At 42.3% G+C, this 14,764-nt stretch overlaps 1 protein-coding gene and 1 long non-coding RNA gene across 3 annotated transcripts in view; one reads left to right on the top strand and one right to left on the bottom strand.

Moving 5' to 3' along the window:
- The first annotated feature begins 775 nt into the window (after positions 1–775).
- On the top strand, positions 776–12,778 carry Akr1b10 (aldo-keto reductase family 1 member B10). Of its 2 annotated transcripts, XM_027950158.3 has the most exons (10): positions 776–946; positions 2,258–2,425; positions 3,617–3,733; positions 4,882–4,959; positions 7,981–8,103; positions 8,344–8,450; positions 8,868–8,949; positions 9,872–9,955; positions 10,776–10,858; positions 12,285–12,778. In XM_027950158.3, exons 1-10 carry the CDS (start codon positions 881–883, stop codon positions 12,325–12,327), a joined length of 951 nt encoding a protein of 316 aa, XP_027805959.1. In that variant the 5' UTR covers positions 776–880; the 3' UTR covers positions 12,328–12,778. The 2 variants fall into 2 exon arrangements, with proteins under 2 accessions (XP_027805959.1, XP_027805960.1); XM_027950159.2 differs by lacking the exon at positions 3,617–3,733.
- The window catches only part of LOC139705698 (uncharacterized), a 30,443-nt gene continuing 25,625 nt past the window's right edge, over positions 9,947–14,764 (bottom strand). The window contains exons 3-4 of the long non-coding RNA XR_011707509.1: positions 11,830–11,866; positions 9,947–11,082 (exon numbers count right to left, since the gene is read on the bottom strand). This is a non-coding gene — a long non-coding RNA (uncharacterized lncRNA). The remainder of the gene's footprint in view (positions 11,083–11,829; positions 11,867–14,764) is intronic.

Below are 14,764 nucleotides of genomic sequence, written 5' to 3'. Positions count from 1 at the left end.
ATACCATTAATTGTTTTTTAACCAAACCTAAACCTTAGGTTACTTTTTACACTTGGGTAAATGTAAATGTATTTCTAAAAGAAATTGCCTAATCAGCAATTTAGTGAGGCCCTAAGCAAATCAGTGAGACCCTGTCTTTAAATAAAATATAGAAACAGGATAGGGATGTGGTTCCGGGGTTGAGTGCCCCTGGATTAAATTCTCAGTACCAGAGAGAGAGAGAAACTTTCCCTTGCCTCAAAGTACTATGTCCATCCCCGAATAGATCTTTGGAGAATCTTCCATTGTGTGTGACACTTAAGGGTTAACAAACCCTTAAGTGTCAGTCACAAAGTCATTCATAACTTTTTTTTTAATAGGAACATTTTTCAGAAGTTGTTAATCTTTAATTTACAGCAATCAGGTTTACTACAAGAATTTTTTCTTTTGCCAGGCATCGTGGCACTCTCCTGTAATCCCAGCCACTATGGAGGCTTAGAATCGCAAGTTCAAAGCCAGTCTCAGCAATTTATCGAGTTCCTAAGCAATTAAGGGAAATCCTGTTTCAAATGAAAAGGACTGGGGATGTGGCTCAGTGGTTAAGCGCCTCTGGGTTCAATCCCTAGTACCAATATAAATAAATAAAATGATAAATAAAAAGAATTCTTTTTTTCCTAGGACTACATGCAAACCCAGGCACACACTCTGCCTCTGAAGTTTGTCCCCAGCACCAGCAATTAATTTTACAAAAGAACTTCCTGTTTTAGTGTCTGCCCTTGGCTCTGGCTCCTCCCCTTCGGCCAGGGCCAGCCTCCCTAACCAGGATTTAAAGCATCTGTGAGCCTCATTACCGGGACGCCAGACATCTATTTGCTCTCTCAAAGCCATTTCTGCACCAACCATGGCCACCTTCGTGGAGCTCAGCACCAAAGCCAAGATGCCCATTTTGGGTCTGGGCACCTGGAAGGTAAATATGCAAATTTTAGGAGGCCTGCTTCCCTCCAGGGTTGTCTGAATACTTTCTCTGTTGTCAGTTGGGGCAGAGGCCCTAGAGCTGAATTTCTCTGGGCCGATGGAGGCTGGAAAGTTACAGACTGGCTTTTCTTGGCAGGGTGAGTGCTTCACTAGCAAGTATCAAGTTTCCAGCACAAGTTGGACTTACTAAAAAAAGAAAGCCGAAGAAAGAAAGAAAAAGAGAACACGGCAGCTACTCTCAGCAGTCTTTTTCTTCTAAAACACTGCTTAGTTCTGGGACATGGAGAGAGGGGCTCAGCATTTCTTGGCCTTGGGTTTGGTGACTGAGTGATTGAGAGGATCCAGAGCTCTATAATAAGGGGGGCTCGGGGTGTAGTACCGTGGTAGAGCGCCCTGAGTTCAATACCCAGTAACTTAACAAAACAAAACAACTCAGACCCAACCCAGGCTACAGAATCAATATTTGCTTTACTGAGATCTCCAGTGGTTGTCATGCTCATTAAGCTCTGAGAAGTACTGGGATCACAGACAGCCTCGGTCATCACAGAGTCAGGAGCGCAGGTCCCACTCTGGCTGTGTTATTGTCAGTAGGCAAAATGCCAAAGGCACATCCCAGTGCCTCAGGAAGCAGATTCACCGGCCTCTCTTGGAATTTTATCATCTTCTAACTCTGCCCTTTTTTTTTTTTTTTTTAACCATTTCCCTCAATGCTGACATCACCCTAGCTAGTTTCCAAGATCCATCTTTGGAACCTTTCTTTCCAAATGGCTCATCTTGCTGAGTCATTCCTCTGTGTGTCTCTCTTTTTTTTTTCTTTCTTTTCTTTTCTTTCTTTTTTTTTTTTTCTAATACTCAGGTCGTTCTACCACCGGTCTATATCCCCAGCCATTTTGACATTTTATTTTGAGACAAGGTCTTGCTAAGTTGCTGAGGCTAGCCTTGAACTTGTGATCTTCCTGCCTCTGCCTCCCGGGTCACCTCCTGGCTCACTAGGATTACATGTGTACACCATCACACCTGACCTCCTGAGTTACTTCAGGTCTAGTTTTCAGCCTGGCTTTGAGAGCACTGAAGTGGAAGCTATCCATATTTTCTAGCAACTGGAGATACTTCAGGACTTACCTGAATTATAGAGGAATTGACTTTTAGGTAGGATAGGGCTCCAGGTCACAATCATAAAATTAATTAATTTTTTTTTCTTTTGAAAAGTTTTCCAAAGTGTGTTTTATTCCCTGTTATCCCCTGGCAAATGGGACCTAGATTTGGAGGAAAAGTAACTTATGGCCTTTTCTGTGCCTTTTAGTCTCCCCCAAACAAAGTCAAAGAAGCCGTGAAGGTGGCCATTGATGCAGGATATCGCCACATAGACTGTGCCTACGTCTATCAGAATGAGAATGAGGTGGGAGAAGCCATCCAAGAGAAGATCCAAGAGAAGGTGGTGAAGCGGGAGGACCTCTTTATTGTGAGCAAGGTACGTATGGCCCATTTGGTGGGAGGACTGGACTTCAACGCAGGCAGAAGTATGTGGATGTGGTCAGTGCCAAGAACCCTCCCAGCCAACCCCAGCTCTCTTCATGTGGGCCTTTAGTACGTCCCTCAATACAAACATCCGCATGAGTACTGACATGTGAAAGATACTGCCGTAGTCCCACGCACCTGAGTGGGGCTGGCCCCAGTGCCCTCATCTTCCCTGTTTTCTATCAATGGGATCCCTCTGCCCAGTGACGATCAGAGGCTAAGGGTGCAAACACTGATGGATCCTGACGCCAGACCTTCAGCACTGTGGTCTCAATGGATGTTGCACTGAGGTTCTTAGTCAGGGGGTTTTTGGAAAACGGTGGGAGCATTTTTTATTATCATTTAGAGATTTCTTTTTATTTCAAGCCAGTAAAAACTGTGTTATAAAGTGTACAACAAAGAAGGAAAGGGATAATTGTTACATGAAGGAGTTGAAACCTGCTGGATCCATATTAGAAGCAATTTGCTAAAAAATCTGTAGTTCCAGGTCCTTGGAAAATGCATCTGGTAGGATAAATAGATTAGCTGTAGGCAGGGCCCCATCTGAAAGAATTCCTTATCAAATCATCAGTTGGAGCCTGATAGATGAAGATATGGTATATAGAAAAAGGGGACATGTGCTTGAAATGTAAAAGCTAATCACAATTCCTACCCTCAGAGAGCTGAGAGCCAAGGAAGGGAATAACACAGGTACAAAAATATTTAATTAGTGGCCAAATATTTTAACCAATGTCAGAAACAGATAGAATGTTGAGAGTGTGAAAAAATAAATTGGCCTGATATCACAGTGTCTAGGCCCGAAATTCCAGAGACTTAGGAGGCTGAAGCAGAAGGATCACAAATTCAAGGCCAGCCTCATCAGTTTAGCCAGATCCTATCTCAAAATAAAGTATAAAGAGGGCTGGGTAGCTCAGTGGTACAGCATCCCTGGGTTCAATCTCCACTACCAAAAATAAATAAATTGCGCTCATCTCAGGAAATACAGCCTTGGCTGAGGACTTTGTGTGCTGGGTCACTATCTTAACCACCTTAGTTATAAACGACCTGTTCTCAGGATGGATCATGCAAATCACAAAGCAGGGAGAGTGAGTGTGGTACAGCCCCTCTCTCTCCAGTCCTAAGGCCTTGCTGTCTCCCCCTGCAGTTGTGGTGCACCTTCTTTGAGAGGAAGCTTGTGAAGGAAGCCTGTCGGAAGACCCTCAAGGATCTGAAACTGGACTATTTGGATGTCTATCTTATTCATTGGCCCCAGGGATTTCAGGTTTGAACTATTCCTGAGCAGATAGATGCCAGAAAATAACTGTGCCAGGATGGGGGTATCCAGTGGACAGGAGTTCTTGTGCAGAGCAGGAAGGTGCTGGTTTGGAAGAGAGGCCTAGATGACACGTGGCCACTGAGGTAGGCACGTGCCTAAGTTTTCTTGCGGTTGCATCTGAGAGAGACAGTGACTTCTGGCAACTCAAATAAGCTGCCACTGCCATGTGGCTTTTGTCTTGATTGTGTGCCTCGAGTCCCACCCCCCCCCCCCCAGGAGAACTCTTAGGATACTCTTGCATAACATTATCTCAGGGCTCAACACTCCTGTTAATCAAAGCACACCCTGGGAGTGGCATCTTGGAGAAAAGCCCAAGCATGGTGATACTGAAAGGTAGCCATTTCTCACTAAAGAAACAGACTCTACTTCTGCCTGCTCCTGGAGGTGAGAGGGACATGAATTCCCAGCCTCTTCCCTCATAGTCAGCTAGGTGATGTGGTATGCCACCCAGGCTCCTAGAGGCTGTGAGGACAGAAGTGAGTTAACATCTTCCCTAGGAAAACCATACCTTGAGATCCAACCCTTGTATATTGACCTTGAAATTAATGTTTACCTCCAAGTTTATCTGGGGTCTGATAATATAAAGTTAATGTCCACGGTGATAATGATGGCTTCTAGAATATTCTAGTGATGGATTGTAAAATCAATCCAGTAGTTTATAAAAATGTAAGAGTTTCCATGCCACAATAGATTGATATGGAGTTTTTATTGAAACTCACTATCTACAAGTGTGTTCTCCAGCGTTTGATAAAAATAGTGTACAGATGTGGGTATAAAAATGGGAATCAGAGCCAGGCACAGTGGTGCATGCCTGTAATCCCAGTGGCTCAAGAGGCTGAGGTGGGAAGATCATGAGTTCAAAGTCAGTCTCCACAAAAGTGAGATGCTAAGCAACTCAGTAAGACCCTGTCTCTAAATAAAATACAAAATAGGGCTGGGGATGTGGCTCAGTGATTGAGGGCCCCTGAGTACTCCAGTACCCTGCCCACCCCACCCCCGCCAAAAGAAGTAGAAATCAGGATCTGAAAACCTTGTTCAACAGGACCACATATCCAGATGCACATTACAATAAGCTTTTTATTCTCCTTTTACAGGCTGGGAAGGACTTATTCCCCAAAGATGATAAAGGCAACAACCTCATCAGTAAAGAAACATTCTTGGATGCCTGGGAGGTAGGTTCTAGTTTCTTCTAAGTGTGTTGGGAGAAAAAAAATTTCCCTCGGTCATGGATGAGACTCCATGAAGGAGCCCTGCTGCGTTATGTCTAACTCCACCACTGTTATCTTCCAGTTTTTCTCACTCCTTCTTTATCACCTTTGGACTCAGAATCCATCTGACATGATTTACATTTTCAAGGCTAAAACTGTGTTCTCAAATGAGATTATAGATATAATGTACCCTAATTTGGGGGATACACGTGCTATTCCAAAGCCATGGGAGGAAATTTTAAAAAGGCATTTTGACTTGAGTTTGTAGGTGTTAGCTGAGTAACCTTGGATCAGTTATTTAACTCCTGAAATATTCAGTTTCTTATTTTTTAAAAATACTATAGATAGGTGGGTGCAGTGGCACACTCCTGTAATCCCCGCAACTCAGGAGGTTAAGGCAGGATGATGGCAAGTTCAAGGCTAGCCTCAGAAAATTAGCAAGACCCTAAGCAATTTAGAGAGACCCTGTTGCAAAATAAAAAATAAAACAGAGCTTGGGATGTGGATCAGTGGTCAAGAGCCCCTGGGTTCAATTCCCAGTACCAATAAATAAATAAATTCCTTAATTAAATAAAATAAAAAGGACTGGGGATGTAGCTCAGTGGTAAAGCACCCCGGGTTTAATCTGTGTGTGTGTGTGTGTGTGTGTGTGTGTGTGTGTAACTGATACATGTCCGCAAGATATGGTAAAGATTAAGGTAGCCAACATGCTAGGAACTTTAATCATGGTCAATTTAATCATCTAACCATAAGAGGGAGTGTTACTAGGGAGAGTTATTTTTCCCACTTACAAATTATATGATTAAGATCTAGAAAAGTTGTTAACTTGTCGGGTCATGGAGCAAGTGTGTGGAAGAGCTGGGGTTGACTCAGGACTCAGGTCTGTCTGACTAAGAAGTTCAACTGCATTGGTCTTTAGCAGTGTGCTTGGTAAAAAGTGAACACATATCATTCAAACATAAGGGAAAAGGAGTGCCCCACTTCCTAGATCCAATAATGACCTCATTCACATAATTTGTGTCTAAAATTAAATTAAGGCATGAAAGGTTTTCTGAAGTTTTTTTTTTTTTTTTTTTGAAACGATCATGTGCTCTTGCAAATGCCAGCAGAGAACAAGTGAATGAACAAGTCATAAATGAATAGTGACAAAGGGTTTCAGGGATCATATTGTTCTATCATCTGAGTGGGACACATTTCCTTAGTTTGTGTTGTTTTTTACCACTTAAAATAGGTTAAAACTGTCCTAGCCTGGAATTGATATGATAAATTAAATGTAAAGTTTTTATTTTATTTTGAGACAGAGTCTCACTAAGTTTGTTCAGAAATGTTTACCCATGAGCACAGCTTTCTTGCTTTGAACCTCAGCAACCAGCAATAAGAAAATTTAGATAGCAAAAATGATGTGATATCAGGAAAAGGATAATGAAGCAGGAAAATCATCACTTTATAATGACAAGGTTGGCAATCCTGGAAATACACTTGAAAGGAATTATCTTTGGCAAGCACATCATTAAATTTGCCTGCTAACAGCAGAAAGCTTGTTACTTGGAAGTATGGGAAGAAACTATCTGAATTTCTATGGGTGGGTTTTAAAGACTGTCCTCAACCTCTCTGAGTTGTACATGAAAAGAAAAAGAAAAAAAAAAAAAAACCCAAAACTATTGGTTGTTGCCACCTGTAGTATTGCCATTGGATTTTCTCAGCAGGGATATGCCATTTATAGTTCATTTCTGCAAGTCAAAATGATAAAAGAAGCAATGCTTTATATAATTAAGAGCCATACCAAATTATTGAAAATCTCGTATCGCAGGGCTGGACATGCCTGTTAATAACGTGACTCAGGAGGTTGATGAAGGAGGATTGCAAATTGGAAGCCAGCCTTAGCAATTTAGTGAGGCCATAAGCAACTTAGTGAGACTCTGTCTCAAAATAAAATAAAAAGGGCTGGGGATGTTGCTCGGTGATTAACTACTCCTGAGCTTTACCCAGTACCAAAAAACATATAATAATATCTAAGAAGCGTGAGACTATATATAGAAGTAAATCAAATACTTTGGGGAAAATCTTAGGAAGATGTCAATTTGTCATAATATCCAAACCTTCTTCTATAATTAAATATAAATCTCTGTACCAAGTGGAAGAACACCATGAATGTACAAGCTGTGAGCTGGAACCCAGGGGCACTTTACTACTTAGCTACATCCCTAGTCCTTTATTTATTTATTTGTTTGTTTGTTTATTTATTTATTTATGGTACTGGGGATTCAACCCAGGGTTGTTTAACCACTGAGCCATATCACCAGCCCTTTTCTGCATTTTATTTAGAGACAGGGTCTTGCTAAGTTGCCTAGGGCCTTGCTAAGTTGCTAAGGCTGGCTTTGAATTTGGGATCCTCCTATGTCAGCTTCCTGAGCTGCTGGGGTTACAGGTATGCGCCACCATGCCCAGACCTTTTAATTTTTTTACTTTTAGACAGGGTCTTGCTAAGTTGCTCAGGATCCTGCTAAACTGCTGAGGCTGGCCTTGAACCTGCAAACATCCTGCCTCAGCTTCTGGAGTCATTGGGATTATAAGTGTTGTATTTTTCTTTAATGACCTTTCAAGGCATTATCCAACCACATAAATACTTGTTTGACATAGTCACTAAAATATACTTATTAAGCCTGAAACTTCAAGAATAGATACTATTTTCTCTTTGCTAATGACAAAATTGTGGCCATAAAAAGAAATTTGAATTCTAGTTAACTTAGAAAAATATCAACATATTTATTTTCTTGCCACAAGACACATTCTGTTTGAGGAAGTTTTCAGGTTTAATGATATAATGAACAATATAGTGGTTTATGTGAATGGGCTCAAAATGAAAATTTTGGCAAGACTCACAAAATAGCCTGAGATTTCAGCATTCGTTTTTGCATTAAATTGAGTGCATTAATTTGATAGGTCCACTTTGTCATATATATTCACTAATCCTTTTCGTTGCAGGTCATGGAGGAGCTGGTGGATGAGGGGTTGGTGAAAACTCTTGGTGTTTCCAACTTCAACCACTTCCAGATTGAAAAGATCTTGAATAAGCCTGGACTCAAATATAAACCAGTGACTAACCAGGTAAATTCTAGTCAATGAAAGGGTCCTGCCCTATTACTTCTTAACATTAGGAGGCAAATCCAATGCTATATACTGAGTCTAGTCTCAGGGATCAGTGGTAATGATGCTTTCAGGGTGGTGGGAGACAGATCTCAGGGTCTGGTTTAGTAAGTCTGTCAATATATTGTGTGTACAACTTTCTGTGAACCATTCAAAATGCAAGCAAACTTTCCTAATGATGGAGATTGTTCATACTTGCAGGTGGAGTGTCACCCATACCTCACCCAGGAGAAACTGATCCAATATTGCCATTCTAAGGGCATCACTGTCACAGCCTACAGCCCCCTGGGCTCTCCAGATAGACCTTGGTGAGGCTTCTGAGTGGTGGGTCTTTGTCTTAGTACTCTTAAAAATATTACTTTATAACTGGTTGAGTTTGGTATGAATCTGTAAGTCACCAGAAAGAAAAATGTGTCTAAGGCAATGTGCTTAACCCCTCCAAATGGGATTATGGTGGGAAAGAATGGGAGTTTAAAAAGAAAGTGCAACACTTCTGACCCTCTGAGAATACTCCAGTGCTAGACCAGCCTTGGTGAAATGCTGAGGCTCCAGAGCCCGTGGATGGACTAGCTCATGGGAAAGACACAGAGCTTCTGGGTTTCTCCTGTTGGTGTCCCAAATGGAGAAGGCTCTGATGCCCAGCCTCGAGATTGACATTGGAGTGATGTGCTTATGCATTTGGTAACCATGGTGATTATTCGTAACAGCTAACTTTCTGCCTCTAGGGCTAAACCAGAAGACCCTTCACTATTGGAGGACCCTAAGATCAAGGAGATTGCTGCAAGGCACAAAAAATCCTCAGCCCAGGTACAATGTGGGGTTTTTGCTCTTTATCTTTATCCAGCAATCCATTTATTCTACAGTCTTCTGTTTTATTCCTTTTATTGTCTTCATTTGACTCATTAGAGGGGAGGAAAACAGGAAGTAAAGCACACTCATGTGCCTTCTTGGAAGTCTTGTTAGGACCCCCAGGAAATACAGTGGGTATCAATGAAACAAGGTTTATTAGTCAGCTTTCTGTTGTTTAGAAAATCAACAGAAAGGAGAAAAGATTTATTTTGGCTCAGGGTTTCAATATTTCAGTCTGTGGTCATTTGGCCCCATCACTCTGGGCCTTGGTGAGCCATGTATGGGCCATGTGTGGTGGAGCAAAGGTGCTTACATCATAGCACTCAAGGAGGAAAGGTGCAGGAGGAATGAGAGAGAGGGAGGGGGAGTGAGAGAGAGGGAGAGAAAGAGAGAGGGAGACCCTTCAAACAAAGGCCAGTGACCTACCTCTTCCAACTAGGTTCACAGCTCTCTGAAGTTTCCACCACCTCCAAATAGTGCCACACTTGGGGACCAAGCCTTCAATGAGCCTTTGGGGGTATTCCAGGTCCAAACTCTAACACAAGTGTGGCCTCTGTCCATTGGCTTCCTACCAAGTTGTCTAGCTGAACCACAGAGAATGGTTTTGGGTTCATATGCCATCTGTACCACATCTCAGCCTTATGACCTCCAAGGACACCTTCATTTCTAAACAAGGAAAACCATAGGGTTTTCCCATAACCTGCTAGTTAGGGAGGGAAGGGGAGAACTGGCCAGTGTCTCTAATAGTTAAGCACTTGGCCCAACATTCACTGTTGTAGCTAAAGCCTCAGTGAGCTACAGAGATATTTTATTTTTCCTTTTTCTGGGAGAGGGGGGTCCTTGTGGACAAATAGAAATATGAAGTCCTCTTTCTTCACAGGTTCTGATCCGGTTCCATATCCAGAGGAATGTGGTGGTGATCCCCAAGTCTGTGACCCCAGAACGTATTCTCGAGAACTTTCAGGTGAGATCCTATCTGATCATCTGGTATTCCCCAGTGGAGGAGGCGGCAAGGGAGACTCTCTCTCTCCAGGTTTTTCATCTCATCCCTGTGTATTAGTGGCTCCTGCCATCTTCTCCACTCTTAGGTCAGGAATCTGGCCTCAGAGCTGAGAGAAATGATCACAGGATGTGCTAGGGCAGTGACAGGAGAATCCCTGTCAGATCTGAGCACACTGAGAAGGTTCCTAGTTGTCCTTGAGCAATCAGGTCATGGGCCACACAAGAGACCACCTAGCAGCAGATGAGAGATGGACTGTACTTGAAGAACTATCCTTCTAGAAGAACCTATGTGAACAGGATGCTGTATAAACTGAGGTTTAATACCTACAAATCTGGTATCCCTCCTTTGGGCACACTACACCCTATAAATACTGCAGAGTCTGGTGGGGGGGAGGGGAGAAATGGGGGGGGCAGGAAAAGATATTGGGGATCTAAGCCAAGGACACTTTATCACTGAGCTATATCACCAGCCTCCCTCACTTTTTTAAGAGGGGGGTCTTGCTAAATTGCCCAGGCTGACTTTAAACTTGGTTTCCTCCTGTCTCAGTCTCCCAAGTGGCTAGAATTATGGCACGTACCACCACATCTAGCTAAATACTACAGTCTTTGTGTGGGACCCAATTTAGAGAAAAATTTATATCCACTTGACATACAAAGGACATCTGGACTCCTGTGGCCAGTTTGTGCTACAGATATGAGCTTACTCCCTGCTAAAATAACTGAAGATCTCAAATCCCAGGAATTGTCTTGCCAAGGATGTTTTGGAATTCTTGCCTTTCCAGGTCTTTGACTTCAAATTGAGTGATGAGGAGATGGCGACCTTACTCAGCTTCAACAGAAACTGGAGGATCGGTGTCCTGGCTGAGTAAGTGTCAGCGGGTTAATAAGGAGGATCATGGGGTTTTGTTTGTTGTTGCTTGTTTTGAAGAGGTAGAGGATTAGCTGGAAAGATTGGAAGGCAGCCGCATCTATATTTGTCTTTTAGTACTATTTTCTTGTTGTTTTTGAATACTACTGGAGTCCTGGGGAATCATTCTGGAAAGACATATTCCTAATTGCTGCTCATTGTCTGAACTTCTGAATGTAGATCTAGAATTTCAAGAGAAGAGGTGTCATTGCTCTGTAGGAGGCAGAAGTTTCCATTCATTCATTCACTCAGCAGTTTACTGGTCATCTACAATGTGCCAGGCATTTTCTAGGTGTTTGGGAGATCACACTTTGTACAAAATTCCTGCTGCCACAGTCTTAAATTCTAGTTAGGGAGAACAAAAGTAACTCAAAATATATATGTCAGATAGTAACAAATTGTACAGGAAAATAAAGAAGGGTAAAGGGGATAGGAAGAGGTGGGTCCTGGGGAGGTTGGTACTTAATATTGAGTAGGTAAGGGAAGGTTTTGCTGATAAGGTGACAGTTGAGCAGAAACCTGAAGAAAGTAAAAAATAAGCCATGTGGATTTTGGGAAGAAGAGCGTTTTGGGCAGTGAAAGCAGCAATTTCAAGAGCCTTGAGGTGAGAATGTGTTTGGAGCATTTGAATAAAGAGGGCAGTGAGGCTGGAGTGGAATGGATGACAGGAAGAGTAGAAGGGATGAGGCTGGAGAGAGGTGTCCAGGCTCAGAGCATACACAGAGGGCGTAAACCATGAGAGGGACTTTCATTTTAGCTCCGAGCTGAGAAACCATTGGAGGATTTTGGACCGAGGGCTGGCAGGATTTGACCTAACATGTTTATGATGCCATTAGACATCCAAGAGGGAATGTCAAATACAGAGTTGGACTGGAGGATTCAGGAGTAAACCTACCTGGCTTCTCATCCCAGCCCCACCATTTACTTACCAGCTGTGTGGTAACTTCATCAAGTTGGCTTCTGTATCTACAAAATACGGAGGGAGGGTAGTAGTAATTACAGCAGACATCTATGGAATGTTGGCTCAGAATGTACCGGGGATCCTAAGTCCTTTACCTGTGTTGTTAAGTCAAGCATCAATTCCACTGTTATTCCCAACTCTCAGTGTGTGAGAATGAATTGACAACACTTGTAAGGTGCCAGGCGTGGTGGAAGCCATTGAATTATGATTTCATTCTGGTGCCCTGGTCACTACTTACTTGCCTGCCTGCTTTTCTTAAATACCTCTCCCACTGATTTGAAGGAAGGTCAAGGTATGAGCTTCCCTACTTATGTCCTCACAGAGTCTTGGGGGAAGGTGGCCGAGGGAGCACCAGAGAAGAATGGATTGTTAGAGCACAGTTGCTGCTTTTGTGGAACACATTCTCTCTGCTTGTTTCTGCAGCCAGGCTAATTTGCCGGATTACCCCTTTAATGCCGATTACTGAAGCTGAATCTCCTGATGAGACACCTGGTGGATTCTTTCTCTTCATGAAGTGGAATTTGCTCTCCCTGAGGCCCGTTTTAACTAAATTTATATGAAATTATATTGTGCTTGATCTTGTCAGAATCTAGGCAAAATTAAAAAAAAAGTTTATTAGTGCATTATAATTGTACATAATGGGATTTTTTTAATGCTCTAATTGTCCATGCACGCAACATTAGTTGCTCAATCTCCTTCCCAGAACCTTCTTTCCTTCTCCTCCCTCCCCCTAAGCAAGGTTTTATTTAGATCCATATGTTGAACCAGGGAAAGACTTATACAGGGAAGTATGACTCAGATGAGCAAATGACTATTTCTTCCACTTATTTGATCTGAACAAATGTTTGTTAAACTACAGGGTCTCTGCTACCATTGAGGATGCAAAAATAAAAATAATTAAAAAATAATGAAAGTAATCAATGTGTACTGAAAGTTCACTGTGCACCCATACACCTTGAAGTGCTTTTTCTCTCTGTGAGCTCACTGAATTCAACTTTCATCATTCCAGTTTTTCAGAAGATGAAATGGAGGCTCAAGGCAACCCAGGTAGTAAGTGGCTGAACCAAGTTTCCTTTTTACCCCTAGCACTGGGGATTGGACTCAGGGGGCACTCTACCAAAGAGCTACATCTCCAGCCCTTTTTGTTTTGAGACTGAGTCTCACTAAGTTCCAAGGCTGACCTCAAACTTGCATTCCTCCTGCTTCAGCCTCCTAAGTCCCTAGGATTTCAGGCATGTGCTGGTAGGCCTGGTTCCATAGTATTTTTCCTTATGAAATATTCCAGTTATATAGAATGTCCCGATGATAACATAGTGAGCATCTGACATACTTCAAATTAAAAAAAAAATTTTTTTGAGACTTTGGGGACCAAACCCAGGGCCTCATGCATGCTAAGCAAGTGCTGTACTACTGAATCAAGCCTCCAGCTGAAAAATGAAAAGAAAGCATAAAGAAATAAGTGGTTACTAGTAAAGTTGAGGACCACTTCTTCTTCTCATTTCCTTGACTCCTCAGAATTAATGTCCATCCTCAGATTCCTGAGTCACCTCATCCTCTGTTGGTTCTATGCCTACTTACTTACAGATCAACTTCCTCGTCTTACCTTCTTCCATTCTGCAGGATGGTGGGGAGAGGAGGTCAACACCTGGATTTCCAGACTTCCTAGTTAGATGGTTTCCTCTGGGATTGCTTAAATGGGGTGTACTGTTAGGAGATTAGAGGGCTGGGGGAAGGGAAAAGCCCAATGTTTTCTCTTTGAGAGGTCTCTCCATTAGAAGTCAGATTTCCTCTATTTTTCTTGTGGTCCCAGCTCTTGCCTGACAGCCTCCACCATGATTCTATCTCCTACCGCATGACACAGCTTCAGAGATTAGGAAACACTGCTTTCTTCTATGTCCTCTATCCCTAGGGGCAGTGTCTTTTCTGCTATTGCTAACTCATCCTCTCTCTCATCCCAGTTCTTCCCTCCCTTGTGCAGACAATTTGAATTAATATCCAATGTTCAAAAATCAGTGTTGGACTGGGGTGTAGGTCAGTGATAGAGTGCTTGCCTAGCATGTGTGAGGCCCTGGTTTCATCCCTAGTACTATTAAAAAAAAATTAAAATTAGTGCAGTTCCTGTCCTGGCTGGACCCTTAACTGATGCATTTTTTCATCCACATTTTTACACATTATTATTTACGCACACAACCCCACAAATAATTCATGAGATTATTTGGAGGTATATAAAGATGTATGAACATTATATATATGAAGCAATTTAAAACCAGAGTCCAGTGATAGTTCTATTTGTTGTTGTTGTTGTTTTTGGTACTGGAGATTGTACCCAGGAGCACTTTACCACTAAGCTACATCCCCAGTTTATCTGTTTTTCTTAGGAGACAGGATCTCACTAAGTTGCTAAGGCTGGCCTTGAACTTATGATCCTCTTGCCTCGGTCTCTTGAGTTGCTGGGATTACAGGTGTGTGCCATTGCACCCAGCTTTATGCACATTTTAAAAATTAGAACTTGATTTTTGAATTTATTATCCAAGTAGCTAACATAGTATTTCTTGATATTATCTGAAACATAATTAGGCCCCACTTTTCTCAGTAGTCTATTTGTTTCTGTATTCCTTTTGGCTCCCTGGATTCAAGTGTTGTATTCAATGTGAAGTGTGTTTAGTTGTGTCTACAGTGTTGGCAGCTTCCCCATCACCATGACCTTACATCTGCGCTCCTTGTACTTTGGCATGGAATTCATGCTCCATGCAGTTTAGTCACACAATTGACATTTGTTGCCCCAATGAAAGAACCCAAATTGCCTGATAAGCCTGGAGGAGTGTACCAGGACTTTATCCATTTGACACAGACATTTTACTTTTTATAGCCAAGCCCAGTGGGCCATGCAGCCTTCACGGGAT

The sequence above is a fragment of the Marmota flaviventris genome, chromosome 1 (genome assembly GCF_047511675.1).
Source record: "Marmota flaviventris isolate mMarFla1 chromosome 1, mMarFla1.hap1, whole genome shotgun sequence".
Taxonomy (NCBI): Eukaryota; Metazoa; Chordata; class Mammalia; order Rodentia; family Sciuridae; genus Marmota; species Marmota flaviventris.
The sequence above is the reverse complement of the archived record's forward strand: the minus strand, read 5'-3'. Positions and strand labels throughout refer to the sequence as shown.

What these genes read in the sequence shown, in the direction of transcription:
- Akr1b10 (XM_027950158.3), top strand. Translation starts at nt 881, where the DNA reads ATGGCCACCTTCGTGGAGCTCAGCACCAAAGCCAAGATGCCCATTTTG. An exon ending in CATTCTTGGATGCCTGGGAG is followed by an intron (nt 4,960 to 7,980) that starts GTAGGTTCTAGT and finishes TTTTCGTTGCAG; the next exon opens with GTCATGGAGGAGCTGGTGGA. An exon ending in GTATTCTCGAGAACTTTCAG is followed by an intron (nt 9,956 to 10,775) that starts GTGAGATCCTAT and finishes TTGCCTTTCCAG; the next exon opens with GTCTTTGACTTCAAATTGAG.